Source organism: Sus scrofa, chromosome 4 (genome assembly GCF_000003025.6).
Source record: "Sus scrofa isolate TJ Tabasco breed Duroc chromosome 4, Sscrofa11.1, whole genome shotgun sequence".
Lineage (NCBI taxonomy): Eukaryota > Metazoa > Chordata > Mammalia > Artiodactyla > Suidae > Sus > Sus scrofa.
In genome coordinates this window covers 35422412-35437594 of record NC_010446.5, presented here as the reverse complement: position 1 = coordinate 35437594, position 15183 = coordinate 35422412, and the positions used below count along the sequence as shown (strand labels likewise).

Genomic DNA, 15183 nt, shown 5'->3' with positions numbered 1-15183 from the left:
TAACTCTGCTCTATTCTTATTATTTTGTCTTTTGAGGGCTGCACGCATGACATATGGAAGTTCCCAGGCTAGGGGTCCCAGGCCCATACCACAGCCATAGCCACACCAGATCTGAGCTGCATCTGCAACCTATACCACAACTCATGTAACACTGGATTCTTAACCTACTGAGTGAGGCCAGGGATTGAACCCACCTCCTCACGGATACTAGCCGGGTTCATTACCACTGAGCCACAGCAGGAACTCCTGCTGTATTATCTTGACAGCTTTGGCTACTCAGAGCAATCCTGGCTTTTAGGAGGTTTCGCTTATGAAAAGTAAGAGCACAGATAAGGAGGAAGATGTGTATGTAGAAAGTAATTTTCTCTTAATTCATTGGATGAATATTTGTTGAGTGTCTGCCATGGGCCTGGCACTGGAAAAAGAGTGAGCTTAAGGCAGACAAGAGCCCTCTGTTTATGGGCTTCGAGACACTCAGAGCAGACAGACAACTAAGCACTAAAGAGATAAACAACAAGATAAATCCAAATAACGTTAAGTGTTACAGAGAAACCAGAAAAGAGCAGTGCGGCTGGGTGTGCTGGTCATGGGCTGAGGCGGGAGGAGAAGGAGGAAGACAGCCCCAAGTGGGGCAGTCAAGTTTGGGATCTCTGAGGCATGGACCTGGCCTGAAATCTGAATGAGAAGAAGGAGCGGGCATGTGGTGATCTGTGGGGACAGCCTTGAGGTGGAGCGCAGAGCACACAGGAGAGCTGGCGACTGGGAACAAGCTCAGGATGTTCTGGAAATGGGGAATATTAAGAATTAAAAGAATATGCGGTAGATTGTGTGAGCAAACCAACTGTATATCTCTGCTCACACCCACAATTTCTTTTTCTTTCTTTCTTTCTTTTTCTTTCTTTCTTTCTTTCTTTCTTTCTTTCTTTCTTTCTTTCTTTCTTTCTTTCTTTCTTTCCTTTCTTTCTTTCTTTCTTTCCTTTCTTTCTTTCCTTCTTTCTTTCTTTCCTTCTTTCTTTCTTTCCTTCTTTCTTTCTTTCTTTTCCTTCTTTCCTTCTTTCCTTCTTTCTTTCCTTCTCTCTCTCTCTCTTTCTTTCCTTTTCTTTTTCTTTTTCTTTTTCTTTGCCTTTTTGCCTTTTCTAGGGCCACTTCCACAGCATATGGTGGTTCCCAGGCAAGGGGTCCAATCGGAACTGTGGCCACCAGCCTGCGCCACAGCCATAGCCACCCAGGATCCGAGCCGCATCTGCAACCTACACCACAGCTCACGGCAACGCCGGATCCTTAACCCACTGAGCAAAGCCAGGGATAGAACCCGCAACCTCATGGTTCCTAGTTGGATTTGTTAACCACTGTGCCATGACGGGAACTTCCCCACACCCACAATTTCTATAGGAGAACATAAAGCAATAGATCATCAGCTCAAATTGTTCATTACAGGTGCTATAGAAATGGGGGTGTCAGGGAATCTAGAAGTTTCTTAGATCCTCAACAAAACTGCAGGCTCTCTGAGGGCAGGGAATCTGTCTCGATGCTCTGCTGTCTTAACTTTGTGGCATGATGAGAAGACACTTGATGGAGGAAATGAAAAATTGCTTGACACTGAGATTTCACCTGCTAAAAGCATTTACTTTTAGTCTGTCTTTCTCTCTCAATGTGGCTTTGCACTTGCACCAAATGCAATTATATAAATGGAAAAAAAATGCTGAAATGAAAACCATCTTTAAGGTCTGTAATAATTCCAGGAACCAAGAAGAAAATAGAGTAGAGAAACTGGCAAGAGCGTACTTACAAATATATATTTATAGATTGTGTTTTACAGTGAAAATGCTGACTTCTTGATATATGGTGCCATATCCCTGTAATTTGGAGGCTTATGTGTATGTAATTTCTCTTAAAAGAGCGCTTGAGATTCTCAATCTTAGGAAATAAGTAGGTTTCTTAGTCTTTAGTCAGATAAAATACAAATACAATTGTTGAAAGAGGAAAATAGATACTCTCCACCAAATCATGGACCTTATGATTTTTTAAATCCCAAATTGCTTTGTAAATCAAGATTGGTCTCTCTATTTTAATAGCAAGTCTCAGAAAAACCTTGGGCGTTACTATCAAGTTAATGTAGCAATTCTAAAGCCCATTTTTCTGTCCTTATCTGAACAAGTCTTACGATACACATAATGCACAACTAAGGTATGATAACCTGGGCGTAGTCACTTTTCTTCAGTAGGAACTACAAAAGGGGGGTTGCAATTTATGTGTCAAAAATGATTTTATTAAAAACTATCAGTTGTCATAAGATGGCTTCTATTTCTGGAAAGGTCTTAGTACCTTTACAAATATCTTTCTATCCTAATCAATCTTTGAACCAATGACAAAATTAAAAATTGTACCTATTATCTGCCTGGGTATACCTGATTCAATTAAAATTTTCCTAGAAAATAAAGTAGGTGCTGTAAGAATTATGGAAAACAACATTCATTAACTGCAGGTTGACAGATCAATTGTCGACAGCATTTCTTTACATAATCAGAGCTTCTACTGAAGTTAAAAAGAACTTTCTGTGCTTGACATTTGAATGAACACTTGGTGAGGGAAAGCATACCTCTTTTCCTTAAGTTGCTGTAATAGACATTTACAAACAGTGCTTCGTAGATAAACTTCCAAGAAATTTGCGCTCACATTTGCCTGCTGTGCCTAGAGCTGGGACATGGTTGGGTTTGCAGGATGAAACAAATGAATGCTTATCAGTCACAAGCCAAGGTTTTAGACAATGTTCATCCATGCCTTCCCCCCCAACCCAAGTTGCAGTTAAAGTTCAACCATTTGGGTTTTAAGTGCAGCACAGTGAGGCTGTGATTGATACCATCGGGCACTTAGACTGCACTTTGCTATTGGGTCAGACAGCCAGGCAAGAAGAAAGCATCCCAACCCTATTATAAAATCCCTGCTTGTTAGGATAACTCTGGGAGCTGGCAACACAGTGCAGCAGAGAAGGCAGATTCTTGGGTTCTTTACTTTTTGTAGAATCAGGATGCCATGAATCAAAGAGAGCCCACTGGATCTTCTACTAAGGACCTTTCTCCATTCAGAGGACCCAAGTGTCTTCTGGTGGAGTCCGGTGTGTTGTAGCTCATTTGACCTTTAAGATGCTGTCTTCTGGGTGGCTGATTGTTATAGCTTCTCCAAGGAGGATTTAATCTGTGTATTATAGGATATTGCCAGTAAGCGTTTGTAATTTCACTGGATGTGTCCTAGTCAGGTGGCCCTTATATATATACATGATCTATCAGCGAAGTTTTCTTAGTCGAGACTTGGAGCTGACAAAGCCAGAATTAATATTGCTTCCTGCCTGACTATTTGTCCACTGTGAGTGATATATGGATAAATTAATGAGCCAACCATGAATCCTGATAGCTTAGGAAATACCCAACACTTTCATCTTCTGGCTTCTGCAGGACTAGGCAGGCTTTACGAGGGAGAGGAAAAAACAGTCTGGGTTGAGGCCCCTGTGAATTACAGTCACTGAAAGGAACATTTCTGCATGAAATATACAGCCCCAAATATGATCAGCCACATCACTCACCAGAGTGATCTTTTGATTCACTGATATAAAGCCATGTTTATTTATACATTGTGGCCAAGATAACCCCATTGTCCATAATGACCATAGCAGTAAGAAGAAGTCAGGTGTTCCTCAGAAAGTACCCTTTAATTTTTTTGACCTAAAGATCAGCATTTGATGAAGGTGTTGTAATCTTTAGGATACCATCATGTTGTTTTTCCCATCCAGCCTCCAACTTCTGTGATTGCAGGGACCATAATTGGTGCATCTGTGCTAGTACCTGGCAGAGTCTCAGCGATGTGGTTGGCACTAAGAATATCTGTGGCATGAGTGAATGTTCTCTGCAGTTAGGGCGTCTCCAGGAGCAGTAGATAGAATTTTCCAGTCTACTCTTACCCTGGAAGCCCAGTAGGAGAAACAGGCATGGCATGTTCTTTCTGAGGGGCTTTTGTCTCTCAGCTCCCCGAAACCATTTGACATTTGCATCTATAGTTACTCTGTCTTTATTGTTCCTAAATAATTCACAGGTATTTATGGAATTCCTGGTCTCATCCCAGTGGCTGTGTGGGTTTTTGTATTTCATGTGTCCCCCAAGTTCAGGGCTCTGTTCTGTGTTCTCACAGCCTTTCTGTTGGTCATTGCTGGTTACTCACCTGTCTTTCCCTTGGACTGTCAGCTGCAGGAGGTTGGGGTCTGGATTTCCTCTGTATCCCTAGTCGCTAATATTGTGTTTGACCTAGTGTGGGCTTGTCTTGATGTTTGTAGAATGAATATAGGATGAATGAATGAATGAAATGACCATATTCGTGGTTAGCGCATCTTGAGGCACTGGTTTTCAGATGTGGCTGGTGAAGACAGAGTCTGTGGCATGACGTACAAGGCTGGTTTAATTAGCATGTCACTGTGATGTTTCATCTGGCCTTGACTGAAATTGATGTGGGGCTTTGCTAATGTGTCTCTCATTGCCAAGTAAGAAGCTCAAGAACAAAAAAATGACTTTATGTAGATATAACACTAACAGCAAGAGGTCTGGCTATATGAATACCTAAATACCTATAGGCACAGAACTTGAATTAGATGATAAAATTCCCATGGTCTTTAAAATGCAGCTCATGGCAGTGGCTCTTTGCCTTCTGCCTGGTTATCCTTAGTGGTGTTTCTACAATATAAAAGGCTTCAGCTGAAGGGTTTGAAGGTGAATATGCATTTCAAGGGGACCAAATAAAACTAGAGTAAGATACTACATCTGTTGAAATGGTTTTCAGAATACGTCACTGTACAATTTTAAAACAGCAAGTTTTGGAGTTCCTGTTGTGGTTCAGCAGGTTAAGGACCTGATGCTGTCTCTATCAGGATGTGAGTTCAATCCCTGGCCTCACTCAGTGGGTTAAGGATTTGGAGTTGCTGCAGGCTGTGGCCTGGGTCACAGATGTAGTTCAGATCTGGCATTGCTGTGGCTGTAGCATAGACGGGCAGCTACAGCTCTGACTTGACCCCTAGCCTGGGACCTTCTATATGCCTGTAGATGTGGCCGTAAAAAAGAAAAAAAAACAAAAAACCAGCAGCAAGTTTAAAGGTTTCTGTTAAATAAAAATAATTCATGATGTATTAAAAGAAAATATTTCCAAGAATATAATATGGTATGCCTGGTTCTCCCCAGAGACTGCCTCTTACTGTTCATGTAGTTGCCACATCACTCTAGATGCTATCCTCACGGCCGTAGTCTGTGATAAATCAACTTTAAATGGACTATATTGACATCTACACACTATATAAAAGGATAAATTTAGCCATTTTTACTCCCAATATTTTATAAAAAATTATTATTATTTTGCTTTTTAGGGCTGCACTCGTGGCATATGGAAGTTTCCAGCCTAGGGGTCTAATTGGAGCTACAGTTGCTGGCCTACACCACAGCCACAGCAGCGTTGGGATCTGAGCCGCATCTGTGACCTACACCATAGCGCACAGCAACACTGGATCCTTGACTCACTGAGCAAGGCCAGGGATCGAACTCGTAACCTCATGGTTCCTAGTTGGATTCATTTCTGCTGCACCATGACAGGAAGTCCTAAAAAATTATTATTAGTCATTCTTCTGTTGGGCAATCTTTACTGCCTTTCCTTCCCCTGTTTCATGTCTGACCTTAACCAGCTCTTCCTTTACTTTTTCAAGAGCATGAAAGTATGTTACTATTTACACTCTGTTCTGCAGGGAAGGATTTAAAAATGATTTAAAGGGAAAATTGAAAACCACAGACAACAGGTGACTTGCCTGAGGTCTCTTAGCTGGTTATTATTAGAGCTGGGACTAAAACCTGGGGCTTTTGCCTCCCAATCTAGTGGGCTGTCTAGGTAAACTCATTGACCTCATCCATCAGATGTTTACTGAATGCTTATTCTCTGCCAGTTACTACATTCGTTACCAGTAATAAAAAATAATAAGACTGTTTCAAATCTCATACTTACTTATTTTTCTCTCCCACAGGTCAGAAATAGAAAAATTGATATAATTATTAGAAGTGACAAGTTTCATCTGTGTAGGAGACAGTGTTTTACCCAGCTAACTTATACATGTTTTAAAAATAAGCAAGACTGGTGTTCTCATCGTGGCTCAGCAGAAATGAGTCTGACTAGTATCCGTGAGGATGAAGGCTTGATCCCTGGCCTCACTCGGTGGGTTAAGGATCTGGTGTTGCTGTGGCTGTGGCATAGGCTGGCAGCTGTAGCTTAGGTTCAACTTCTAGCCTGGGAAATTCCATATGCTGCAGTGTGGCCCTAAAAAGACACACACACGCACGCACGCACACACACACACACACAGACAAAAGGCAAGACTTTGCTGATATAATTTAAGGGAAGTAACTGAAATTGTCAGTTTCAAGATTAAATGTAAAAGAAAAATTTTTACAACTCTATAATTATAAATTATATAATTAATCATGTTGTATATATGTGTTCAGCAATTTTTTATTTGAGCAAATCCAAATATTCTTCAATTGTCCTTATAGGTTTGTTTAGTATTTTGATTTCAAGTCTAAGGCTTATGCATTTTTTTAGTAGATCTTTTTTATGGTGAACTTCTTCCTTTCTTTTTTCCTCCTTTAGATTTTCATCACCGTGAATTGCCTGAGTACAGATTTCTCCTCCCAAAAAGGGGTGAAAGGACTTCCTTTGATGATTCAGATTGATACATACAGTTATAATAATCGTAGCAATAAACCCATTCATAGAGCTTATTGCCAGATCAAGGTCTTCTGTGACAAAGTGAGTAAAGATGACAAACCGTCATAAAGGTATTTTTGTTATTAGATAATACTTTTCATGACATTCCCTCCTTATCACCTTCTCTTGTCTAATGATGTCAATATAATCACTTAGCAATCACAGTGGGAGTAGTAATATTTCATTCTCAGTTCCTATTAGATATCTAGTCAACTGTATTTTTTTATTTTAGTCAACATTCTACCACTACTTGAATGGTAGTGACATTGAACTGTGACATTGAACTGTGCTATGCATCTGATTCATTTAGATAACTGAAATAATCAATTAATATTTCTTAGTGGGTAGATAGATCCTGTCCAAGAACATGTCAATGTAACCTTTATTATTTTGTGGGCTAAATGGGGTCTCATCTAGAGTCTTTTGGAATAGAAATGGCACCTATAAAATAAGTTCATTAGCAAACATACTTCAAGCAGAGATGCGGGAGTTCCCTGGTGACTTGGCAGGTTAAGGATTGGTGTTGTCACCACTATGGATTGGTCGCTACTGTGATGAGCAGAACTTCCATATGCCATGGGCATGGCCAAAAAAAAAACCCAACAAACAAAAACAAAAAAACAGGAGGTTAGTTTTTGAATCTTCCTGAATCCCTCCATAAGCATCCATAAGAGACAGAGCAATTATAATAGCAAAATTAAAATCCCATGATTATGTGATAAGAGACCCTGCCACATCCCAAATAGGAATGGGAACAAGCATCAACAATTTCGAGGTCTGTGTGATGTCAACATTGGGAGGGAAAGTAGTGGGACCACTTGATGACCAAAGAACAGGGAACCCACCAAATTGACCCATGGCACTGGAGAGCAACGTGGGCCCTCTGAGGATGGGGTGTGAAACTGGAGTGAGCAGGATGGACAGTGCAGACTCCAGGGTACCAGTTGGATGCAAGGGGACAGAACTTTGAAGGGTTTGGGGCTCCATAAGCTCTGGAGAATTATAAACTGAAGTTGCCTTCTAGGATAAAATCCTACTCTGGGAAATGACTGCTGGGAGTAGAATCCAAGTTGAGTTGGACCCAAAACAAAAAAAAGGTTCAAAGGAAGGAGAAGTTCCAAATAAAAAGGAAGAGGAGAAAGGATACAGATGGACAGATCTCAGGAAATACGTGACATTTTTCTTTTATCACTTTTTGAACACAACTGAAGCAGGGACATGAGAGTCACGAAGCTGGAAGAACTATCCTAGTCCACTCCTTTCACTTAGAAGTGATCAACAGAAAAGAAAAACAGTTGAATTTCATTCAACGTCTCATGAAAAAAGAGATTAAGGTCAGACTGACTTCCTGTAGAAAAGGGATGCATCCCAGAAAGACATGCCCACAAGGCAGGTGAACTCTATAGCCTAATATTTCAAAATGAGCTAAGTGAAATTAGGTAAATCATAGAAATTATGAAGGGCAACATAATTTACAGTTTGATAAGCGCAGACATGAGATGTTTGGAGAACAGAATGATTTGAAAAGAGATATGAAAGAATTTCGAAGTAAAATATTAAAATATCTCAAAAGTAAAGACTGTACAACAAGTAACACAAGAGTAAATAAATATAAGATAATGTAATTCTTAAGAGAAATACAAGTTGGAAAATAGCAAGATTTTTAAATTCAGAAGAAATAAAGAAACCCGAGAAAATAACAGATAAAGAAGAGAAGTAAAGAAGATCCAATAGGTATATAATATGGATCTCTGAGGAAGAAAAACAATGGCACAGAAGAAATGCTAAAAATGGTAAATGAGGAAAACTTAAGAAGTATACATTTTTAAATGGCCTTCCATGCACTTGGGAAAGTTGGCCTGGGATAGTCAGTATCAAATTGTTAAGCTATTGGACTTTAAAAATATTCTTTGGGGGAGTTCCCCTTGTGGCTAGTAAAGAACCTGACTAGTATCCATGAGGATATGAGTTTGATCCTTGGCCTCCCTCAGTGGCTTAAGGATCTGGCATTGCCATGAGCGGCAGTGTAGGTCTCAGATGCAGCTCTGGTGTGGCTGTGGCTGTGGCCAGCTCCAATTTGACCCCTAGCCTGGGAACTTCCATATGCCACAGGTACAGCCCTAAAAAGCAAAAAAAAAAAAAAAAAAAAAAAAAAAAAAAAAAAAAATTCTTTGGGAATTTAAGAAAAATAATAGGTTAAGAAGTCATTTATAAGGAAAATTTTATCATCAAAGTTTTCAATAGCAGCCCCTTGTCAGAAGACAATATTTAAAGTAATCAAGTAAAGAAAATGTGAGTTAAGGATTTTATATCCAGCCGAGCTGACTTTCAAGTATAAAAACAACAGGCAGAAGCAAAAGAAAAAAAGACAAACAAAAACACCAGCCAACCAACCAGCACAGACAAAAATTCACGGAATATTTCTTCTTGGGGAATCTATTGTTCCTAAAGAACAAGCTTTAGGAAACAATAGGACTGTAAAGACATTGTTAAAAGGATGATGGTGAGCTTTCAGTATGTATTTACATATAGATCCAATTCTAAATGATGGGTGAGACAGTGATGGTAAAATGATATGTTCAGACAATGTAGACATGGCTCAACTATTTAAAAATTGGGGAGGGTGGAGAGAATATGAAGAATAGAAGAAGCTGGCAACTGCTTATAGGTGTATACTGGATGTAAATGGGTATGACTTCAGCTTAGATACTGCAGAGAGGAGAGGACAGGGAAAAAGAGGTTTGTGGCTAATTCAGAACTGCCCCGAACTCTTAAAGGTGCTGCAGTCAGGTGTATCAAAGATCTGCCGTGCCATTCCCATGTCTGAGTTGTAGCTTAGCAGTGATAGAGAGTTGGAAGAAGTGGGCATCGGTGAGCAGAAGGCAGAGATGGTCATGAGAAGAGAGAAGGAAACACATTAACTGGAACTGCCCTGGGTTTAGGGACATGCAGCATAGTGGCAAACACCTCTGCAACCTCGACAGCCTTTCAGTTCATGATGATTTCAGTCAGTGCTCATCATCAGAGCAGCACAGCCCTCTGAGGGGCCATGAGGCAGGATACAGAGGCCAGTTAAGTCCGTAGACACAGTTGTGTGGATGAGAAACTTGCCAGTGAGCACAAGTTAACTTGCCAGAGTCACGTGGTGAAAAAGTAGAGGAGCTGGCTGCAAATCCGGGTTTGATTTCTTACACCTTTATTTCAGCATATTCAACATTAAGAATGCACTTTCAAATGCATACAACATGGAATTTTTAAGGTACAAGCAGAGGAGCATTTAAACAATCTGAATTCCTTTAGGTTTTTCTAGAAATACCTAGGGGGAGGGTAGCATCTCCCTCTTCTTGGAAGTGAGGCGTGAGATGAGGAACAAGGAAAAAGGGAGGGAAGGATGGAACTCAGGCCCCAGGCAATCCATTTACTTTTAGGTCATAGTTGGAATTGAAAGTAGGAAAGGGGAGTTCCCGTTGTGACTCACGGGGTTAAGAACCCTACTAGTTTCCATGAAGATCCAGGTTCAATCCCTGGCCTCGCTCAGTGGGTTAAGGATCCAGTATTGCCATAGGCTGTGGCATAGGTTGCAGATGTGGCTTGGATCCCGCCTTGCAGGTCGGCAGCTGTAGCTCTGATTCGACCCCTAGCCTGGGAACTTCCATATGCTGCAGGTGTGGCCCGAAAAAGAAAAAGTGGGAAAGAGAGGACTTAAGGGATGCTCATTGAATTTTTTTTCAAGACTATGGATGTAATAAATACTAAAAATCAAAAACAAAAATATAGAATGTGTAGAGAGTGTTGTGTTGTTGTTCACCTATATCCTAGGATGAGCGGGGATAAAACTAGTGATGTGGAGTTTCTAGTGAGTAGTGTTTAGTTTACACGTCCTGATGTTGAGGGTCAGGAAACTCGTAAGGAAGAAATCTCATGGGATAAGCCGGATGTATTAACCTTAACAGCTATTAATTTTCCTGATAAACTAAAATATCAAATGTTTTGCTATAATTAGTCATGGTATTTGCAGCTCTAATTTCAAAACCCAGGCAAAACTCATTCCTGGGAGATAAAAAGAAAAAAAAATTATTTTGCACTTTTCAAATAGGTGCATAAATGCAAATGATCAATTTGAATTATCCTCTAAAGCAAAAGAATTAAGAGCTATTCCATTTTAAAACTGTAAATTTTCCAATTATAGTCTAGCATTTTAAACAGGTGGAATTCTGCACAATTTATAGTTCCCCAGCTTGATTTTAATTAATGCACCTGTGAGATTGCCTTCTCTAACTTTTCTTTTTGATTTTATGATACTTATATTGAAAGATATGTGTTTATGCATTAAACATTCAGGATCTGTCTACATAGCTATACCTATATCAATACCTATATTCTATCTTTACATCCATAATTAATTACTTCCATTATCTTTCACAAAAAATAAGAATTGTATTACCACAAACAGCCACAACATATTGTTCAAAACTCAAGAATAAAGCCATATGCTCTTTAAAAACTTTTTTTCTTTATTCTTATTTAGAATGATCTTGGAGACAGTGACTATTGGAGATAACGAAATGCTAAAGAATCTGCTCTTTGGTAACTTCTTGGTACTTGGGTCAACTTTAAATAGGTTGAGGCCACATTCTTAAGATAAATTTAAGAGACACAATTTGTGTCAAATAAAAAAACAAAAATAGCCATCACCTCTCAAGAGGTGGCAGGAGTGATCACAAGATAATCAGAAATAATCCTCAGGCATATCTTCCAAATTTAACCCTCCATAGGGAGCATATAGGTGGGGGAAATTACCTGCAAATGATAAATTTGATATTTGTAGCAAATTATTCTCTTTGGGAAGAACTCAACTTCTTTGCACCTTAATAAGAGTGGAAAGAACATTTTCAAGAAGCTTGGGCCACAAATAAAGGAAAGAAAGGAATTCTCAGAAGGTCATGTTCAAGGACATTTTCTGTATCTTAACTGAATGTCTCAAAGCTGCCTTGGGTCAAAGATTTACTTTGGAAATGAGAACTGTGGTTCTCCTAAGTTTGGATACTATCAGAATTATTTTGTTGTGCTGACATCTGGGTATTTGGGGCAGGAAATTTCTTACACAGATGGGGCACCAAGGCTAAATAAACTCTATGGAGAGTTACTCTATGTTTTATTTTAACCCTTTAGGTCCTGCATATCAAAGAATACCTGTAAAATAATAATAAGCAAGTGAATTTATTTCCTTAAATTGACATTGAACATATATAAATCTTGAAATAGATTAATTCTAGACCTTTTCCTCATAAAAATAGTACAAAACAAAAGGCTAATTTAGAAGTAAATTACTTGGCATACCTGGGGGCACAACTTGGGTAACCTGTAATTTATGTAGGTAAATTTCCACATTTCTGCTTACATTAAATACTGCATTGTACAGACTTCAAATATGGAGAAAAATGTCTTACATCAATATAGCAAAAAAAGGAATAATAGGCGTTTGCTTATATTTCAAACCCATTTGAACAAGGTAACATCTGTGCATTTAACACTTTATTTTCTAAAAATACTATGTTATCTAGACCAAAACAAAACAAAACAAAAAAACCCTTTACAAAACTCTAGTATGTCTTGAAGAGACTTCTAAAGGAAGTATTTCTAAATTTTACCCTCTTTTACTATGAATTTCCAAGGTTTATAAATATCAGGGACAATTCAAAACTTAGACGTGATGTACGGTAAAATAATTACTCCCTTTGGTAGTAAGAATTTTTTTTAACTTAAAAATGTATATTTAAAATACCTAATGAAAATATTATAACTGTCCAAATCTTACCTATGTAAAGCCCTTAGTTAGAACTCATCTCACACAGAATAAGTACCACATAGGTATTAGCTGTAACCACTGATTTTTTTAGGAAATAGCTCTAAAGCCATGTCCTTTATGAGGCCCTCACTGACCATAAATCCCCATCGTGTTGTGGCCTTACTTTGGCCAGAATTGGGAAGCTGCTTTTTTCAAAAAGCCAATTTGATAAGCAAAAAATATATTTCAGTGTTTTATTTCAAACCATTTGAGTATCCTTTTCTATGAATTGCTCATTTCGTGACTCTTGTCCATTTTTTTTTCGTATGTTAGTTTTTCAAAATTTGAATTATTTATATTTTAATGATTTATACTTATGATATTTTATTGCTAGTATTTTCATCAATTTGTCATTTGCTTTTTAATTGGTTTGTGTGTGTGTTTAATAGAAGGATTAAATTGTATACTTGCAAATCTCTCTCTTTTGAGTGTGATAACTTGGGGGCAGTTTCTAGTGGCAGAGGTTGCTGATCAGTCTGTACTTTGTTTTTTAATTTTTTTGCTTTTTAGGGCTGTACCCGTGGCATATGGAGGTTCCCAGGCCTGGGGTTGAATCATCGATGTAGCCAGTGGCCTGCACCACAGCCACAGCAATGTGGGATCCATGCTGCATCTGTGACCTACATCACAGCTCAGAGCAACACCGGATCTTTAACCCACTGAGCAAGGCCATGGGTCAAACCTGTGTCCTCATGGATGCTCATCAGGTTCATTGCCACTGAGCCACATTGGGAACTCCCTTTTTCTTTTCTCATATTTTAATATTCATTAAATATATGGCCACAAAGGGCAGGAACTGTAAATGCAGATCTGAAATCTAGGGGCGTTTAGGTTGAGGGTGTCTTTCTGGATGTCACTTCTTGAGAGTGTCATGGAAACATGAGTATCGATGAATTCTTCTGCAGCAAGAAGGAAGACAGGGAAAGGAAAAGGAAACTGTGTTGGAATGTCTGTATTTGGGGAATGAAAAGAGGCAAATGAGGTAGCAAAGCTGACAGAGAAGAGTGACCAGAAAGAGAAGAGGATAAAAAAGAATCACTGAAGGCCAAGAAGGCAAGAGACGTAAGGTGATGCTCAACTGGTTAGGTCGGATGGTTTGGGCAAGAGAAGCCAATGAAAAGGTCAGATTCCAAGGGATAAAAAAATGAAAAGGAGGTGAATGGACAGAACTCTGTTTTGTTTTGTTTTGTTTTTTCATCCTTTTATGGCTGTACTGGTGGCATATGGAAGCTCCCAGGCTAGGGGTCTAATCAGGAGCTATAGCTGCCGGCCTACACCACAGTCATAGCAACACCAGATCCGAGCCATGTCTGTAGACCTACACCACAGCTCATGGCAACACTGGATTCTTAACCCACTGAGTGAGCCCAGGGATCGAACCTGCAACCTCATGGTTCCTAGTTGGATTTGTTTCCATTGCACCACAACGGGAACTCCCAGAACTCTTTTCTGCTGGGTGAATGAGCACCATCTCCAAGAGCATATGAACATCTTGAAACAAAACCCAACATCCCATTTGTATGTACCAAATGATCTCATGTCCTGTGTAGTTTACTCAGTCCTCCCTCATTTCCACCACTCTGATGATTTTTAAAAGTCCCATGGCATTGAGCAAAGGAAAGGTTTTGTAGGGAATTGGCACTCAACGTTGATGCCCCTTCTTAATACCCCCCCCCATGCCCAGGAATGTTAATTGGCCAGTGTTTTATCCTATGACATTTTATTATAACCACTAAATTTACTTAACCCACTTCTCTAGGATAGGGGAACTGGGTCCGTTTTTTTCTGTAGGAATTCAAAATTGAAGTTAAGTAGGCAAGTGTCAAAAGAGGGAATTGTGGGAAAAATGGGATCCCTTGGAGGTCAACAATGTACCGTAGACCTAGGGGCGGTCTGAGCCTTCAGAGCCGACGCCTGGTCTCACCAGAGGGCTAGAAATGGGGCTACCCACTCTCCTCCTGGTTTTTGTCTCTTATCCCTGTGGCTTGTGTGCAGACAGTCTCTGGTAACATGCTTGTCGTTGTTTGCATTTGTTTTTCCCTTTCAGGGAGCAGAAAGAAAAATCCGAGATGAAGAGAGGAAGCAGAACAGGAAGAAGGGGAAAGGCCAAGCCTCACAAACTCAGTGCAACAACTGTGAGTGTGGCTGAAGGGGGTAGGGGGTGGGCTTTGGCTGGGCCACATCCACTGGGGAACATGTAGAAAGACATGGGTTGCAGGTAAAGCATGCTTATGTTAGGGGTGGCTTGCTTTTCCCTAGCAGTGGAGACAGGGTGAACTGTTCCTATGAAAAGCAGATAGAATCACATGATCACAGCATTCTAGGGCACAGAGAGGGACAGGAGGGCATCAGGGGACTGGGGCTCCCCCTCAGGAAGGCTCACTCCAGTTCCACGTTGGTTTGGTGATGGGAGAGGGGAGGCTTTTGAAGCATATACACATGTGTGGCATTGGGGAAACTTCATAGGAGATAACCACAAATTTTAGCTAAGACAAAAGCAGGTCAGAATTCTTAGTTATTCATAACCCTCTAAAATTGATGGGTTTTGTGAC

The 15183-nt window shown here is 39.8% G+C and overlaps 1 protein-coding gene across 6 annotated transcripts in view; it reads left to right on the top strand.

Annotated features, from left to right (window-relative positions):
- Positions 1-15183, top strand: part of GRHL2 (grainyhead like transcription factor 2) — a 196607-nt gene that overhangs the window by 127800 nt on the left and 53624 nt on the right. For all 6 annotated transcript variants that reach the window (XR_002343689.1, XM_005662935.3, XM_021090600.1 and 3 more), the window contains exons 9-10: positions 6667-6825; positions 14679-14766. Coding sequence is in view for 5 of the 6 variants with exons in the window: in XM_005662935.3 (XP_005662992.2) it covers positions 6667-6825; positions 14679-14766 (247 nt within the window). In the remaining variant the exon portion in view is untranslated. The remainder of the gene's footprint in view (positions 1-6666; positions 6826-14678; positions 14767-15183) is intronic.